The sequence below is a fragment of the Vanellus vanellus genome (genome assembly GCF_965231255.1).
Source record: "Vanellus vanellus genome assembly, chromosome: 9".
In the NCBI taxonomy this organism is placed as follows: domain Eukaryota; kingdom Metazoa; phylum Chordata; class Aves; order Charadriiformes; family Charadriidae; genus Vanellus; species Vanellus vanellus.
This window is the reverse complement of record NC_138914.1, coordinates 19,621,946-19,639,279: the sequence shown is the minus strand read 5'-3', so window position 1 is coordinate 19,639,279 and position 17,334 is coordinate 19,621,946. Positions and strand designations below refer to the sequence as shown.

General features: G+C 47.6%; 1 protein-coding gene across 3 annotated transcripts in view; it reads left to right on the top strand.

Annotated features, from left to right (window-relative positions):
• The first annotated feature begins 692 nt into the window (after nucleotides 1-692).
• Nucleotides 693-17,334, top strand: part of LOC309675325 (6-phosphofructo-2-kinase/fructose-2,6-bisphosphatase 4) — a 53,155-nt gene continuing 36,513 nt past the window's right edge. For 2 of the 3 annotated variants that reach the window (XM_082487614.1, XM_082487615.1), the window contains exon 1: nucleotides 16,611-16,733. In XM_082487614.1, the coding sequence (XP_082343740.1) occupies nucleotides 16,625-16,733 (109 nt within the window). In that variant the 5' untranslated portion in view covers nucleotides 16,611-16,624. Of the gene's footprint in view, nucleotides 851-16,610; nucleotides 16,734-17,334 lie in introns of those variants that run through there. The other variant, XM_082487616.1, reaches the window with a different exon arrangement.

Genomic DNA, 17,334 nt, shown 5'->3' with positions numbered 1-17,334 from the left:
GCAATTGTCCTGATTCGCTCCACCTGGGACCCCCTCAGCTCACTGAAAGGCGGATCCCAGCCCTGACCTGGGGATACTGGGGGGACCGTGCTGCTGTTTGGGCACACTGGCTCTGTGCTGGGGTCACTTGCGGCTCCATGCAGCAGCTGTATGGCTGCTCTTGAGCATGGATACATGCTTGCCGCTGATCAAATGCTTTTTTTTTTTCTGGGGGCTGTTGATCTCTATCTTGTCCTAGGCTGGCTGTGTTTGCATCCAGGGCTGCAAAATGGCTACAGTTGCTCCACCTCCCCTGTTTACTCGAGATATTGTTTTAAAAAATTCTGCTCGCTTTAAAAAAAAAAAAATCAAAACAACAAAAAACCCCCAAACATAAACCCCCGAGCAGGAGGTGAACGAACGGCCCAAGCCCCAGGAGGGAGTTCGCAGCGGCGGTACCGGAGGGGGGGGGCGGCAGGGCCCGCGCCGGCATCACCCCCCGGGGGCAGCTGGTGCCCGCTGAGGGACGGGACCGGGCGAGCTGCGGTGCGGGGTGAGTCCCCATCCATCCATCCATCCATCCATCCCGCCACCGGCAGGGCCGACCGGTAGGGAGCGGCGCTGCCCGGCGGGGCGGGGGCTGCCCGGGGCCGGTCTCCGCCGCTCCGCCCCGCGCGGGGCGCGCACACCCGCGGGCAGCTCCGCGGGGCTCCGCGGCTGCCAGGACCCTCCGCCACGGACCGCGCACCGCCGGACCGGACCAGGCTGGGCCGGACCGGGCTGTCCTCTGCCGGAGCCGAGGAGGCGCCGCCGCAGATGTGGGGCTGCCGCCGCCGCCGCCCCGGCTGCCCGCAGGGCCGGCGCTGCCGAGGTAGGAGCCCCGACCGCCGGGGCCTCCCGCGGCCTCCCCGCCCGGAGCGGGGCTGCTCGGCTGGGTGCCCACGGGGGGGCTTCTCCCTTTCCCCCGGGGAGGGCTTCTCCCCTTCCCCCGGGGGCGCCCACGGGGGGGGCTTCTCCCCTTCCCATGGGGGTGCCCATAGGGCAGCCCACCCCCGGAGAGTCCCACGCGTGTCGGGGCAAAGCTGGAGGGAGGAAGGTGGTGTTTTCTTGGACGCCCCGGTCTGCGTTTTCCCTTCTAGCTCCACCATAGGAGTAAGGGTGACCGGCGTCTCAAAGGTTCGGGGGGTGGGATGCAGGGAATCACAGCTTCGTGGGGGGACAGCCCAATGCGGCAGAAGGTTTGGGAGATGTCGGCATGGAAAGAGGGAATCGTAGCGTACCAGCGGCTGTTTGCTTTCAGAGTTATTTTTGGAAATTGCTTTGCTGTGAGGGATTATTTTTTTTTAACTGTCTGTGGGAAGGTGTAAGGTATTTACATCACGCTTCTCTGAGTGTTGATGCTTTCCATTGGCCGAGGAAGGCTGTAAAATCAGTGTTTTGGCAAATGCTGACCCAGCCGGTTAGTTGTTCTTTCCTATTCCTAATGGCAACACCATAAAAACATGTAATCTGCATCTTTTTTATCTTGCCCTGTGAGATTTGGCTGCTGGCTCGCTGGAGCCCTTCCTCGGAAAGGGCTGACTCTCCCTGAGGACTGAGGGGTCTGGCGTGTTCGTTAGGCACTTTGTGTAATGCGGGATGATAGCTCTGACGCAAGTGCACCAAAAACTTTTAAACATAGGCTCAGTCCTGGTTATGTTTGGGCGTTTTCCCTCCTTTCTAGGAAAACTGTATTACATAGGCTGGAAGACAAACCTGGCGCCTTCCCGGGCTCTCCTGCAGCCATGGGGCAGGTCGGGGAAGCGGAGACGGAGGCAGAAGCAGGGTGGTGGTGTAACACAGGTCTGTTAACGGGACCAGAGAGCCCTGGCCTGGCACTGAGCTGCCTGGTGCCGTAGAAAATTTGGGTGTCACTGGGTGTAGAGCGGCCATGGCTCCTGCCTGATGACTCAGAAGATTGCTCTTGTTTACAGCCATTGCTTTGCTTCTGCCGGCATTATAGTAGGCAGCTGCCTACTTTGTCCATGCCCGACTCCAACCCAGGGCATGGGAATGGATTTTAGTAAGGTTGGTGGTTTCCAAACCACCTGAACTAAGAGGGGGGTGACCCCAATTCAGCTGTTGAAATGCGGTGATGGGCCACCACTTACCCGTGGGTAAACTGAAAACCCTTCATTGTTCTTTGGGTCATGTGCCGGTGTCTTCAATGAGCAGTGATTTGTTGGCTGTGCCAGGGTAGCTGCCGAAATGGATATTGCTCTCACTCCTCATTCTCAACACCTTGTAGCCTGGTTCAGTGGTGACTCTGTAGCGGGTCCCGTTGTGCTCGTGTGGCTCCTCAGAGTGTGTGGAGGAAAAAAAGAAACACGTTACAGTTGAAGGAACTTGAAGACTCTTCAAGATTTTTAAATCTTTAAAAACATTAATTCTGAATTAAACATTTTATATTGCTAAGTGCTGTAGAGAAACTAGCTAACATGAGGCAAAAGCATACTAAACCAAGTATGACTCGGAGCAATCCCATATAGGGTCAATTGATTTTGTAGTGCCATCCCTTATAGGGTCCATTGATTTTGCAGTGCTCTGCAGAGAGCTGAAGATGGGACTGAATAAATACTGTTTGTGGGACTCCTGGTGCTCGTCCAATATGTTGCAGAGCAGTTTGTGAAGTTTCCAGTAAGTTTGCTTAATGCGGCCTTACTCACTTGTGAGGCACTCCCATAATTATGGCTGCAATTAAAAGCAATAACGTCCATTTACATAAGGTCCCGGTCCTTTTAAATCAGCGCATCATCTAATGAGAGCATTCGTGTAGGGATAGTTATGCAGGACGAGGACCCAAAGCTGAGGGCATTTCAGGGAGGATTTTGTTTCAGAACTTTTTTGAGGTCGTTTGAAGGAAGGGTCTACTTTGAAATGCAACATTTTGTTATGGAAAAAGTACTCAGTAATAAATATAACCCTCACCCGTAGTAGGATGTTGTTGAATTAAGTGCTTTTCGCACTTTATTTTTTTTTTTATGCATCATCCATCTAATTTAAAAAAATCAGCCTGGTTACACCAGTATTTTTCTCAATTTGATTGCATCAATGTTCCTTCTGCTCTTATGAGTAAGAGATTTGGTAAATCCAACTTGCGGGTGATATCTAATTGCTGACGAAGCACTATGGATGTGTTCTAAATTGCTCACTGAAGTTGCATGGTTTCCTTGGGGCTTAAACTGTGCACGTAATGTCCACAGATTTTTCTGTGAGATGAATGTAAACATTAGACTTTAAATGTTGGAAAACATCATACATTTGGGGAGCATTTCAGCTTTCTTCTGAAGGAAATGACTTGGTGGAGTACTCTCACCTTCTCACTCTGTGTGGATTTTATTTTTTTGTCGTGGATTGTTTGTTTGTTCGTTTGTTTTTTTTTAATTTACTGAATATATGTAAGCTTGTGTCCCCACACCCTGGGTGGGGCAGGTTCTTGGGAAGACTCATAAGGCAAATGTAGTAGAAAGGCTAAAAATTCTCAAAATACAACTGAGAAACTACCAACCATGGGTCTGAGCAGTGCTGGTTTCCTTGCGTCTGCTCTGGTTTTCCCTAGAAGCCTTTTTTTCCCCATTTTAAGTCAAATAATTAGTCTGTTAACCTTTTGTCACAGACATAGCACTTGGCTTGCGGTCTCTGACAGCGTAAGAGGTTAAGTAATTAAATCATATAAGGGAGTAAAAGAGAGTAATGAACTCCAAACTCACTAGTCTGCCTAGTTGGGCTCTCCAACGGCTAAAATGAAGTCATTTAAGTTGATTCCTGGTTTTACTCGATTTTTATCGGGCGCTCAGAGCGGGTCATATGGGAAGGAGTCCCACGCTGCTTCACACAGGTGGTTATTTTCTGAGGTGGTGGATTTATTTCGGGTACAATTTGGTTGTGCAGAGGGGTGGTTTGAGGGGGGAGCGCTGGTCCGGCTGACTCCGACAAGATACCACGTGGGGCCAGATTGGCTAATAACCAGGCTTGTTCTTGGGTGCCTGCCAAAACCTGGCCCTAAATATTGTAATTGCATGCTAATTACGAATGCTAATCTCCAGATGTACTTAATGTATTACCAGGTGAAGCACTGACCTTGTAGCTCCCGGGTGGTGCTGGGTGCAATGTGGCTGTTTTCAGTGAAATCACTGTAACGTGGTGGGGCTGTGAATTCGTGTCCAGGCAAAGAGAAGCAGTATTTGTGGCTTTTGTGTGAAATGTGTTAAACTTACCCATGCAGTGCAGTTGTAAGTGCCTTTGAGGTTGCGTTTTGATTATGGCAAACTCACCTCTCATTTGAGGGGAGGGTGGTAAACTGGGGGGCTCTTGGCATCTGCAACACTTCAGGATCTAAAGCGATGCACCAGAATTAGTCCTGAAGTCTTTCAGTGTGTAGCTGGCATGGTAGGTCCTGAATGCAAACGATGAGTCTCCTAATTGCAACTGACTTTTATCCACGTGATGGATAAAAGCAATGTTTTGTAATGTTTTATTAATAAAATGGGAGGGATTTGTCATGAGTGCCCTTGTGGAAATAATGTGCTTGTTACAGCTTTACATTTGTGTGTGTTGGTATAATTTCATGGCGACTGGTTACATAGATATCTGAAATGACTGTGTGGCATGAGTTTCCAGATGATTTGGTACATCACTATCTTGTTTACAGGCCATGCGCAAGTAGGAAAGGGTAAATGAGAATGGGGTTTAAGTTCTTATTTCCCTTTTTTGCTCTAAAGTTGACTGCCTAACTCGTGCCCAAATAATTATTTTTCCGAATGTGAGTTTTCTTTTTCTTTCTGCGTAGCGTCAAGTCTTTGTCGGTGTTGCGGTCTGGCAGCTGGCCGCATGCGTGTCGTGCCTTGCCAGCGGGGATCGCTGGGCTGGCGGGAGAGCTGCGCCATGCAGGCTCCCCGCCAGCTGCTCGCTTCTAAACTGGAGGTACAACCGCCGCCGTCCGCGATGGGGTTGGTTCGTCGCTCTTTGGCGATACCTAGAAGTGATTTCGGCGCGCTGTTTCTGCCTGGCTCGGAAAAGCCACTTGTGATGTTGCGTCTTTTGAAGTGGATTCACCGGTGAATGGTTTCCTCATCTGCAGACAGAGATGTATTTTGTCGGTTTGGTTGGTTTGCGTTGAAACTGCGGAGGCTTGATGGGTTCCTGCACGTGTTTTAGGTGCATAAGCGGGGAGATCTCCTTAAGCAGCAAGAAATCCTCGTGACCGGATTATATACAGTTTGCCAGTGGGTAGTTTAAATCAAATGATGCAAGGGACAAAATATTTGTAGTGATTTATTTATAGTTAAAAGCCTCCATATGACACTATGCAGCCCTTTTGACAAAAACTAATCAAGGCGCACAACGAACGAGTTGTTTTGATGTATCTGAAACTGCTTCTGACAATTATCACTGCCACAATAATACCTGGATTTAAGATTGGCTTTGTGTTCTTTTTAAGTTTTCTTTTATGATCCCTGGAAATCTAAGAGATGTTGTCGGTTAATACAAGCAACATTCATTCTTCATGGGAACCCTATGGATATTCTTAAGCGTGGAACTGCAATGTTTACCTTCTGCATTGAGGAGGGGAGAAATAGAAGAGCTTTGTAGTTTTTCTGTTACCAGTGTGAAACTGGTTTCCCCAAAACAATGGGAAGATTTCAGGGGTTCGTGACCTCTTGCAATTAAAAAATTTCAGACGGCTTGTGAGAGGCAGGCTGATGGGGTGGAGGAGGAGGGGCAGAAAATGGCAAGGCAGCCCTTGCCATGGAGGAAACAGACACTCCTGTTACAGCCAAAGTCATTACCCCTTGTTTGTAGGAGATTTTTATAGCTGCTTTTAAAATTTTTTTTTATTTTATTTTTCTGAGAATCGCTTTGTTTGGGGATTAGAATACAGGAGCTTAAAATTTGAGCAGTTCTGAAAGAGATGTTGTTGTTAAATCACGACAGATGTCTCCCATGGATTTAGGTCTTGGGGTTGCAGTTGCTTTTCCTGCCCCAGGTTGGGTCAGTTCCAAGGACTTGGGCTCATCCGGTGTCAATCTTGTGTCTGATGGGACAGGTTGAAGCACTTTGTGTCGTGGGAGCGCCAGCAAGGCAGCTCTTCTCTCTTGGTAGCTGGTTTTCACTAAAATACAGGAGACCAATGTTTGAGACTTCTGTCCTGTGTCAAATAGGGGTGAAATCAGTCAATGGCTTCAGATGTCCTTGGTGGCGAGGGGGAGACCTGAGGAGGACACAGACCAATACACCATGCGGTGGCCGGAGCCACCAAGCCTGGACAGCTGGTATTTCACTGGAGGTGGCGAGTGTGAGGGCTGGTGTGCTGATTTGCTTTTGTTCTTTTTTTGTTTGTTTGTTTTTCATCTTTACATCCTGTATATGTTTTGCTTTCAGTTTATATTTCAATTTAAGTGTTTGAAAGTGTATTTACACATTCTGGTGGCAAAGGCTCTCACATACGCTCTGTGTGATGGAGTATGGCCTTCTGCACACCTGAATAATTTTTTATAACTTCTTTTCTCTAGGGACACTTGTGCTGAAACAAAGTTATTTTAAGGAATATAAAGAGAATTCAGGGGGAGTATTTTTTTTTTAAATAAAAGGTGTCTTTACTAATATGATGTTGGCGACTCTAACTTGGTAAATATTTCCCCTTGCAAGAGCTTTTACTTGTAGCATTTCTGTTGTTTAGCCTATCTGCACTCCATAAATTAGATTATTTTGGCTGTTGTAATTTTATTATCCTTATTAAGCTTCCTCATCTACATATTGATCCTGTTATTCTCAGGAAGCTGATAAGCCATCTAGCTGTACTTGCAAAATACGCAGAAAATGAGAAATCTGCCCTGGAGGCTATGAAGGCAGAGATTCACCAGTAATTTGGATCTCCGTATGTCTGGCCTGTATTTTTTTTCCCCCTTCCGTGCTAGGTTTTAGACTACATGACAGCATTGCAGTTTGCCAAATTAAGATTAATTTTGCTTTTGTTCAATTATCAATAGCTTCTGAGAAGCTTTGCTCTAGTTTGCTTGTAGTTTTATTGAATAAATACGCTCCTTTTTCATAACGCTTAAGAATATTTCCAGAGGCAGCTGGCGTCACATATGCTGTGAGGTTTTTTTCCTCCTCCTGTCAGTGTCAGTTTTCCATGCTGGCTTTCCTGGGGGATTTATTCTTTACTTTCAGAAAGCCACTTTCCCATCTCCATCGCCTACAGGACACGCATGAAACCAAGTATAACTGTAGGTGCGTGTAGAGGACTGTGGGTCCAATCACTGCCCCATTAACTCGTTTGCTCTTGCTTCCGTTGCCATGGGCTTTTTCCTTAATGACCTACTTATCCCATACGGTAATATATGCTGGAGTACTATACTCTGTTGGACCTTTAACTCCGGTCTCCCCATTTGCTCTGCTCTATCTCTCGGCCAAGCCTAGTCCATCTTATGATGTGAGGCTGTAGAACCTCCCCCTCAGCCCCTGCTGGGCTCAGTCCATTTTTGGGTGCTTCTGTCTGTTTATTTATGTCACTGAGACCTTTGAAGGCTGCTGTTTTATTGTTGTTCTCCGTGACCTCTCTGCTTATTCTAACAAATTGTTGTTTTTTCTTTCACGATACTCTCTTTCCCCTCCCCGTCCAGCGTTTCCTCCTCCTCCCACAATTTGACCTTGCCTTGCTCTTGTCTCCCCGTGCCCTATTTCAGGCGTTCACATGGCTTCAGCTTCTATTATGTGCTGGTGACTCACAGATGCACTCTACACCCCTGACGGTTTGTCACCCGGTCCAGCGGCTGCCTTCCTCCTCGCCTTTTTCTCTTTGATTTCCCCATCAGTAGTTGTTCAATATGTCAAGCCCCAAACCCCTAATGGTGCTTCCTATGGTCTCTTTATCTCTTGTCTTTTAAAACGGGGCCACCTGATAGGTGGCTTCAACCCAAAGCCTGCGTGATTTTTAAAATTCATTTATTTTACTTCATGCATTTGGATGACATGCAAATGCTGCGTACACTTTATTGTCAGTCCATTTCTCCTTTTCTACCTCATCAGACGACTTACCTAATGCATGTAATAAGGTTTTACAGAGGTTTTACTTTAAAGTGGCTGTCCTGAGAAATTCTACTTCTGGAGTCAGTTGATAGCGCTTGGTTTTAAAGATAGAGTGGAACTAAAATACTTAACGCTGAGAAGGCAGCTGCTCTTGTTTTGCTGTTTTTTACATTTAGTGGCCCAGATCTAGCTGTTAGAAACAAGTGAAGTTCATGGCATCCTTGCTGAATGAAAGGACAAAGGATACATACACATGATAAATGTTAAAATATAATATAAAACTAGCTGTAAGTGAGCCTAATTCATCAACATTTCAGCCTGGAGAAGTGTTGTCTTTTATTTAAAATTGCTAATCCTTTCCTTGTGCTCCTCTTAACTATACTTTTACTCGCAACAGCAAACCCAAACTTGGAATTGGGAAGGTTTTTCTAATATGCTTATTTGACTGGAAAGGAACAGAGAGTTTTAAGGTGATAGAGACGCTTTCAGACTGCTCGGTAGAGATTGCTTTTATGCAGGTTCAAGAGGCACAAACATCCTAGTGGGTGCAAGTATGTTTTGCTTTCCTTTGAAATATTACAAATTTATCGAGCCTTGGATTTCCTGGATTCCGTCATGGGTTCCAGCTAGCTGATGCAGCGGTGGGTGAGTGGAATCGCCGCTGTATTGCACTTCCAAGGAAGAGGAGAGTGTATCAGGGTACACCCAGCCAGAGGTTGTGCAAGGCTCTACGTGCTGTTGCTGTAGTAACATCGGATACGACCAGAGCAATGTGTAGGAACGACGGTCCTCGGTAGACTTTACTGTCTTGGAAACTCAGTATTTTCAGTTAACCTCAAGACCCGTGAATGTAAATAGGCAATTTGTGCAAGTGCCATGTATTTTAATGTCCTCTTTCTGCACTTCTTAGAAGCACACACCCCCTCATATGAATAGTTTGAAGTCCCTGGTATACAGTAACCTACAAAGGGTTTTTTAACACTGGGTTGCGCTCAGAAAACATGAATAGTGGCTGTCATCTTTCCTTTATGTTGTGTCATAAGAGGAAGATTTAAAATGTTGCTTAATGTTGTGACGATGGAAATAGTCTTAAGCAACACCTGGAAGCACCACTTGAGGATCTGGCCTATTTTTCAAGGAAATTATTTCAGCGTTCTCCGAGGTGAAGGCGGGAGGTGGCTGCTTGGACCGGAGGTGTAAAGAATTAGTGATTTATCCTTCAGATTTAAAGAATACAGTTAATACAGACCAGCCTATGCCTCATGTTGGACTTAACACAGGAAACTTCCTTGCATGAGGACAGTGGCATCTCATTGATAGCGTTTATCTCCAGACGTTAGGCTTCTCCCACGTTTTAAACAGAGCGATTATTTCTTCTGAAATATGATAAACATCTAAACTAACATGTTTATGTATTTAGAAATAACAAAAGTACTCTGAATGGCCATGCTTTCAAGAATGGTTCACATAAAGTTAATAAAAGAACAGAGTGAGGTGTAGCAAGGTGTATTTTTTTTTTTTTTTTTTTAGTTGATAATACTGTCTGTGTGAATCTCAGTTTATGCTTAGGGATTCTCATGCAAACTACGTGTTGGTGAGGTGACTATCTGCTGATAACCTGTATCTCCCCAAGTAATCTCAGATTGTCTGATAGGTTTTATATGCATACAATGTGCGGGTTCTGTAGAAAGCTATCCAAGACTTTATTGGTGCAATCCTTACAATAAACTCCCTTGTATAGCTTGTGTTTGTTTCCTGATCATTAGGTCATCATGGTTTTGAAAACACATAACTGTGCTGGAATCGAGCCACGCATAAACACTGCTGTAAGGGAGACATCATTGTTTTGCATGCACGATGAATAACTCTCATGATGTTTCAGCAGACGATGAAGAAAATACAATGAATGCAAATTAGTGTGGGAATTAGCCCTCTCTCCAGCCAAAGTGTCGTGTGAGGCTCCGGGGTGCCTGAACCTTGTCAGATCTTCCCCTGTATCAGATGTGTTGATGATTGTCCGAATAGATGGGAACTTGTTTTCTCACTGATTTACTTTGTACCAACATCTTCTGTTTGGATGAGTTATTTTCCTTATCTATGCTTAGGAATATTATTTTGTTTCAGCTTAAGGAATCTCTCTAGTATCTGTATTTATACATCTTTGTCTTTGTGGGATCTTGGATGTTGTTTAAATCTATTCCCCAATTAGCACTGAAGAGATCTCTTGTTCTTAGTAGTAGCTTGTTCTTATATAAAGCATGATTATGTATGGGTGGGGTTTCTTTTTCTGAATCCCTTTGATAGATTGATCTGTAGCCAGGAAGTCTAGTAGTAAAATGAACTCTCATAAAATAACTTCTAAAGGTGTGTATTGCTGAGGGCAGATTCTTTCTTAGTTCTTCTGAATCCTCAATGACTTTGCTTGTCTTTGAGGTAGCAGTGTACTTCAAGACAACAAGAACTTTTTCCCTTTAGGCAGTGATAGGAAATAGGATATGGAGTGGATGGTGCCAGTAATAAACTTATTTGTTGCTCAGAAGAAATGGAGTAAGTGCTAGGGCCATGTATCACATGGTCCTCGTGATTTCAGTTGGTTTGGAAGCAAGTCCTAAATGGAGGGAGGTGTGAAGATGGTATGGGGAACCTGCTGAACTCGTCATGAGGGATGCTTGAAATTTTTGGGGACTTAGTGGGCTATTTGTCATTTTTGTTTGGTTGACTCCTGGGATATTAGACTGAGTGGGAAAACAAAAAGGATGGTACTTTTGGTTGAGGATAAAACCGTAGGCAGTCTTGAGGAGATGGGAAATCATCAGTTAACAAGTTGACGTAACAAAAAGTCCCGAGAGACTGAACTGAGAAGGTATGAATCAATGCGTGTCATTTTGCTAATATAGTATTACATCTCTCTTCCCTTATTGCTCATTGTGCTTGCTAAGCTCTTAATGGGAAGGAACTTACTCTATTCTCTGTGGGAAGTTTTTTAACTCGTGAGGCATCCATTCTGCAGGATGACTGTTCCCAAGGCATCGTCTGTCATCATCCAGGAGATAGGAACAGCCTGGGAAGGAGAGAGCTACCTTTTCGGTTGCTAGTGCACCTTCCTTATCGCTAGGTTTCCTTGGCAATTGAAGAGCAAAGTTGAGTTAGTACTTGCTTTACAAAGGTGACAACATACCTAGCAGACAGGCACTGTGTTTTAGGCAGGTTGTTAAGGGCTCCTCTTCCACAGTGAGGAAAAACCTGCTGGGCTTGATCTGTACTTCAGGATTATGAGAATTACCTGGGGGAGGGAGCAGTCTGTCCCCCGTTGAGGTGCTAATGTAATAAGAGATGTGATCAAACAGGCCAACGTCCCATCTGTTCTACAGTAGTTTTGGTCATTGTAGTGGGAACTCAGTACAGTTGCAAATTTGGGTGCTGTCATTATCCAGAAGCTGCAGCTTTCCACCATGCAAGAGCACCGTAACAATGCCTGGTCAAAACAAAAAAATCAGCACTACAGCCTATAAGGTGTGTGGGGAGAATTTTTTCCCATTCCACCTGAAATCCAGTTTTGAAATGTTGGAGTGCTGTTACTTGTGAACTAAAAGAGTGAAGCATAGTTGTGCGTTTGGTCACCGTCTCTTCTAATTGGCTCGCAGTGTCATAGCTGCCTTGTATATTAGATAGCTGTCGGCGGCTGTCCTCAGGTGATGCTTCCAGCTGCACAGATTTTGGCCAATGAAGGACTGCCACGAGCCTGCTGAAGGTATACTTGACATCTTTTTTTTTTTTTTTTTTTTTTTTTTTTTACGTTAAAAGAGAAAATCAATTATAACTTCAATAGGAATTATCGTGTATGCTTTATACGAATGCTGTGATGCAGCATAGCAGGCTGCCAGGTAGCTGGTCAGAGCCATCTCGTCCACGTGGGAGCGGGGAGCGTTGGTTGGGTGTCGAAGCTGGGTACATAAGATACGCGTGTGGCTGAAGACAGTGCTGATGTGCGTCTGTATTTCTTGAATAACATTCATACTTAATGATCTTTGCAAACCCTGTGTTTCTCTGTGCCTCCTTAAACTGTGCTGAAACTATGCTGGTGTTCTGCTAGGCGGCTGAAGTCTTTTAGAGTTGTAAGCTGGGGAGGCATGCAACCATCTCCGTATGCCTTCTGAGAGGAGGGATAAGGACTCTGTCTCCTCCTCTCACCATTGTAGGAAATGTAGAGGTTTATTTTAAGATGGGTTCATTTAAACTAATTCCTGCTGCTTACTTCTAGCTAGAACAGTAACCTGCCAGTTGCGACAGAGAAAACCTGGATTTAGGTTTTTTTCCCAGCTATTTATTGCCTGTTGTGTGTGTAGAGGTCAGATACTATTCATTTTCTCAAAGTGACAAGTAGATAGCTGATAATGCAGGGATAAAAAATTTACCTTATGACATTCTGGAAAGAGAATTGCTTTAGAGAAAGGGAAGTATTAGGTCAATGATGAAATATAATTTGTTGGTGTTTAATATCCAGAAAGAAATTGGGATATTTAGTTCTGTGGACTTCCCCCCCGCCAGTAGTTTATGTTGGTTTTTTTTTTTTTCATTTAGTTGAGAAAATAACTCGGGATTAGTGGATAGACTTTTCTTCACTGTAGCTTTGTGTAACCTCTGAGTCTGCCTTGGGTGCTTAAAACCCAGGAGCCGGTGTGTTTTACTACCAGCGTTCCACGGAGCTCCGCTCTCCTCTGGCACAGCGTTTAGTTGCGCGTCTCTCAGATGGAAGAGTAACTTAATTTTTCCAGGGGAACAGTCTGGGTACAGGCCAGTTGCTGCCGTGCTTAAACGACCTTCCATCTCCCATCTGCTGCCCTGCGGACACCGGCTCTGCGGTCCGTGTCCCCCCGCCCCGGGCGGTGCCGCCTCGGGGGGCGGCGCGGAGCGCGGTGCCGGGTGCCTATGCCTGCGGCTGCCCGCCAGGGGGCGCCCCCGGAGTGGCCGCGGGCGGTGCCAGGGCGCCCCCTGGCGGGCGCGGGCGGCAGCCGCGGTGTCCCGCCGAGCCGGGGCGGGGGAGGCGCCCCCGGCAAGGGAGGGCTTCGGCGGCGCCCGGTGGCGGGCGAAGGGAGGGGAGGAACCGACGATTTGCGTAGAAATCTCCGGTTTGTGTCGCATTTTGTACACAGGGTAACAGTGCGGGACGCTTCCCTCTCTTGGAAAGCACGGCTGGCGTCACAAACGGCTTGCGTAAACACCGGGGGTCAATGAAGGGGGGAATGGGAAATTTGTGCTTTAGCAGCTTTTCGTCTTGGAAGTTGTGGTCTGTATTTCAGGAACTTCCCAGAAAAAGCTTCTTCGTGCTTTGCTGGGAGAGCAGGGTCGGGATGTTGTAGCCGTCTGGTCAGGGCTGCAAGTGTGGTGCCGAAACATCTCCCGTGCTTGATCTGGCCCAGCGTGGGGACCCCTCTGCAGCCACCCTGCTCGCAGAAACCGGGCACTGTGACCTCTGGCTGCGTCTCTGTACCCCTCTGTACACATCCCTGTTGAATCTCCTGTGCTGCAGAAGGTGTTTGTGAACTGTTTTGTTGTTGGTTTTTTTTTTTTGTGAGCTGTACCTGCTGTGCTCGGTGTGGCAAGAGCGTGGGTACCCGCAGGACTGGAAAGTTGTCTTTTCTTATTCCAAATAGTGAGCTGGTGCTGCCGGAGCCATGGTGGGAAGACAGGAGGCAGAGGTGTTGCATGGCTGATGGGTGTTTTATAGGCTGTCAGACTATAAAGTGATATCTTTACTAGGGAAAGGAGATATGTGAAAGTGACTTGCGTGTATCATGGAACTTATATGGTTACCATATGGTACAGCTTATTTACAAAGTAGGGTTTCTGTATGATCAAGCAGAAGCCTTTGTTCGGTCTCTTTTATTTCTCCCTACCTCAGAAATAATTACCCCTTGCTGTATGCATTAAACCATAAGTTTCCTGTCTTGTCAGTTGTTTGAAAAGAATAAGCATAACTCTGTTACTTGGCTCAAGCACATTCTGTTTCTGCACAGCAGTTCATTTTCCAAGACTGCCTTTCCCTCTCCACGTTTTGTCTGTGCCAAGAGGTGCTTTTCCAGGTAAGCTTTCCGCTCAGCACGGCCCTGAGAGTGGAAGCTGTGCGTAAAAGCCTTCTGAGGAGTAAAGGCTTATTCATGGTTTCCCTGTAGTAGCAAGCACAGCCGAGTCTCCAGCACTTCACCTGCAGGAACCGGCTCTGCTTCCCAAGCCTTTGTATTAGGACAGCAGTTGATGACAACGTGATGGTGCAGGTGGTGATCTCTATCATTTATTGGGAATTTAATGAGCAAAGTTTATTTGTTCTGTCTTTTTCTAGGAATTGAATGTAGTGCCCTTGAAGACCTCGGGAGTGGCACAGTGTTTCTGTATTCGCTTTCTCTGTGTCCTCAGTCAAATAGCCCATTACTGCACTGAGGTTATAAACAAAAACCAACCCAAACCCACAAATCCTAACCCTTAAATAAGTTTGATCAACAACATAAGTTTGTTGTCAATCAAGCTGAAATCTTTACTTCACAAAAAGAAAGGCTAGCAGGTGTCCATGCACACCTCTAATGCCATTACAAACACCTGGATGAATCCTTACTTCAGTTTTGCACAGGTGCCACTGGTTTACATCTGCCTGAGCAAGAAGAGAGTTCACTCATGGTGTGCCTCGTGCTTGGGGGACAAGACTTAGAAAGGTAATTAGCCCTGCAGACACGTGAAAAATGCTATTCTTGTATCAACAACATCGGGTCGCTGTTTTCAACTGGCATGTGAGCAGAGTTTCAGTTCTTGTGCAGCATGTGGATTTACAGAAAGGAGGTACAAACTTTGTTTCTCGAGACTGGAAGGATTTTGTAGGTCTTCTACTTAATGTATGTAAAAAAACCCCTGAGAAGTGTGTTTTTTAAGTCAGAATTCTTGTTAATCTCTTGTTTCTGTGAATATTGCATCTGTTGTGGACTTGCCTGGCTTTACTGTGAGGAAAGCTGGAGGATCTTGGTGGTGGCATGCGGTCGGGAGGGCGAGGTGGGTATGTACTGGTGCTGGACACTACCCTTGAAGTCAGCCATCCGTTGGTCACCCAGGGGACAGCCTTCCAGGGTTAACCTGGAACGCAGATTAAACTGTTCCCACTCACAGCTCTTTTGGCAACTGTTGGAAGTAAATATGTGCTTAACAGGAGAAACCAAGAAGCTTTTAAGTGTTCAAAAGCTCCCTCTCTCTGCTCCTAGTTTTCTGACCTCTGTAACTCCTATAACCTCTCCCCGCTGTGGCTATCGACTCAAAATCAGGAAAAAAAAGAATGCTGGGGTGAAGATATAGTGCAGGCGCCCGCAGTTGAAAACTGTAAGCAGTCCTGAACAGAAGGAAATCCACTTTGAAAAGAGGGAAGGGCAGGGCAAGCAAACATAGTTTTGGAAAAACAGAGCTAACTCTCCCGCCGGGGTATCTCACCAAATGTCTCTGAGAATTGATTTATTTTCTGTTGTTTGGAAAGCTGCGTTTGAGCTCGCAATGGAATAGAAAAAAAAATAAGATTATCCTGGGATGCTGAGAGTCTGACTAGTATATTATATATAATGTACTGACTTTCATTTGTATTTAGGCCAGTGTCATAATGTCCAAGTATCTGAGAGTGATAATGAAAATGCATATTGCGCTTTACTACCGCATTTTTAGCATGTTGCATTTATCTTCTGTGAAATACATAGAGATGTGCGTAACAGTGAAATATTGAGCTTTTTTTTAGGGCTTTGCCCGGTTAACAACCTGGGGTTCTCCCAGTTGTAAAGGTGATGTGGAAATGTGACCGAGCTGGATGTTGCGTTTGGCCACACCACCGCTCTTGCTGCCGCGCGGGGTCCAGTCCGTCTGAGGTACCAACGGCCTTTTTCGGTAGCCGAAGATGCTAGAAACCGGTTGCTTACGTGTGATTTTCTGCACCGACATTAATTTAGCCTTTGGGCCAAACCAAGAGCTTAACTGGAAAAACATATCGTGCGGTCCACGACCCCTTAAAACATGTTGCGCCGCTCCCTGGGCGCCCTATTTTTAAGGGCGTTAAGAAACGGCCCCCCCTGAGGTGGGCTCTGCAGCGGCTGCCGCCACCGGCTGCGCGCCCGGGGACCCCTCCTGGTTGTCGCCTGCAGGCCCAGCCCCGCTCCCCGGCCCCTTCCTCCCTCCCACCGGGGCCGGTGACCGCCCGGGGCCGGCGACAGCCCCGCTCGGTTCCCTGTGAAGACCCCGTGTGGAAAACACACTGCGCGACGCCGCCTCAGCCCCGCTGGGAGGGGGGGGGGCGCGGGGACAGAGCCTCTCCCCTCAGGGAGCCGGGGTGCCGCCCCGGGCCTCGCTCCTCCCGCTGCGGAGCAGGAACAGAGGCGGGGAACGCCGTGAGGGGCCGGATCGGTGCGGCGACAGGCCGGTTCCCTTGGTGTGGGGAGAGGGGCCGCGGGGCTTTGCCGCTTCCCGCGCCCGGCCTCGCCTCAGGGGGGCGGTGCGGCTGAGAGGCGGTGCCGCCCCGCCCGCCGCCACTGCAGTGGGAGCCGGGAGGCGGGCGAGGATGGCGGCGGCGGCCTCGCCGGCGCGGGAGCTCACGCAGAACCCGCTGCAGAAGACGTGGGAGCCCTACGACAACGGGCTGCCGGCGGGGCACAGCGCCCAGCGCGGCGGTGAGCGGGGCGGCGGCGGGGAGGGAGAAGGGGGCCGCGCTGTCGGAGCCCCGGCGGGCGGCAGCTGTCAGCGGCAGCCCCGGGCGGCCGCTCCTCCTCCTCCTCCTCCTCCTCGGTTGAGCCGGGCCTCAAAGGGGGTCGAGGTGCGAGGAAAGCCGGAAGGGCCCCGCCAACGGTACCGACCCCCTCTAGTGCCCAAAGGACTGCGGAACGGTTGCCCCGGCCCGGGGGTGGTGTGCCGGGGGCCGGCGGGGGGTCTGCTGGGGGCGGCGGTCGCGGCCTCCTTGTGGAGGGCGGCCTGAAGGGCCGGGGAAAGGCAGAAAAAAAACCCCGAAGCTGCCGGGTCTGTGCCCAAGGGCGGGCAGCAAAGCTTGGCTGGGAAGAGCAGCTTCTTCTCTTGCTTTTTGTTGGGTGCTTGGGGTTTTTTTTAATTTTTTTTTTTAACGTTCTGATTCCAAGGAGCGTTTGCATTCAGTATGTTCTTGAAGGGAGGACTAAAAACGTCACTGTATTTTTGTGGTGTTTTTTTTTTTTTTTTTTCTTTCAAGGCCAATGCTGTATCAGGCCATCTGTTGGTATGAGTTAATGGCTTTCCTTATTT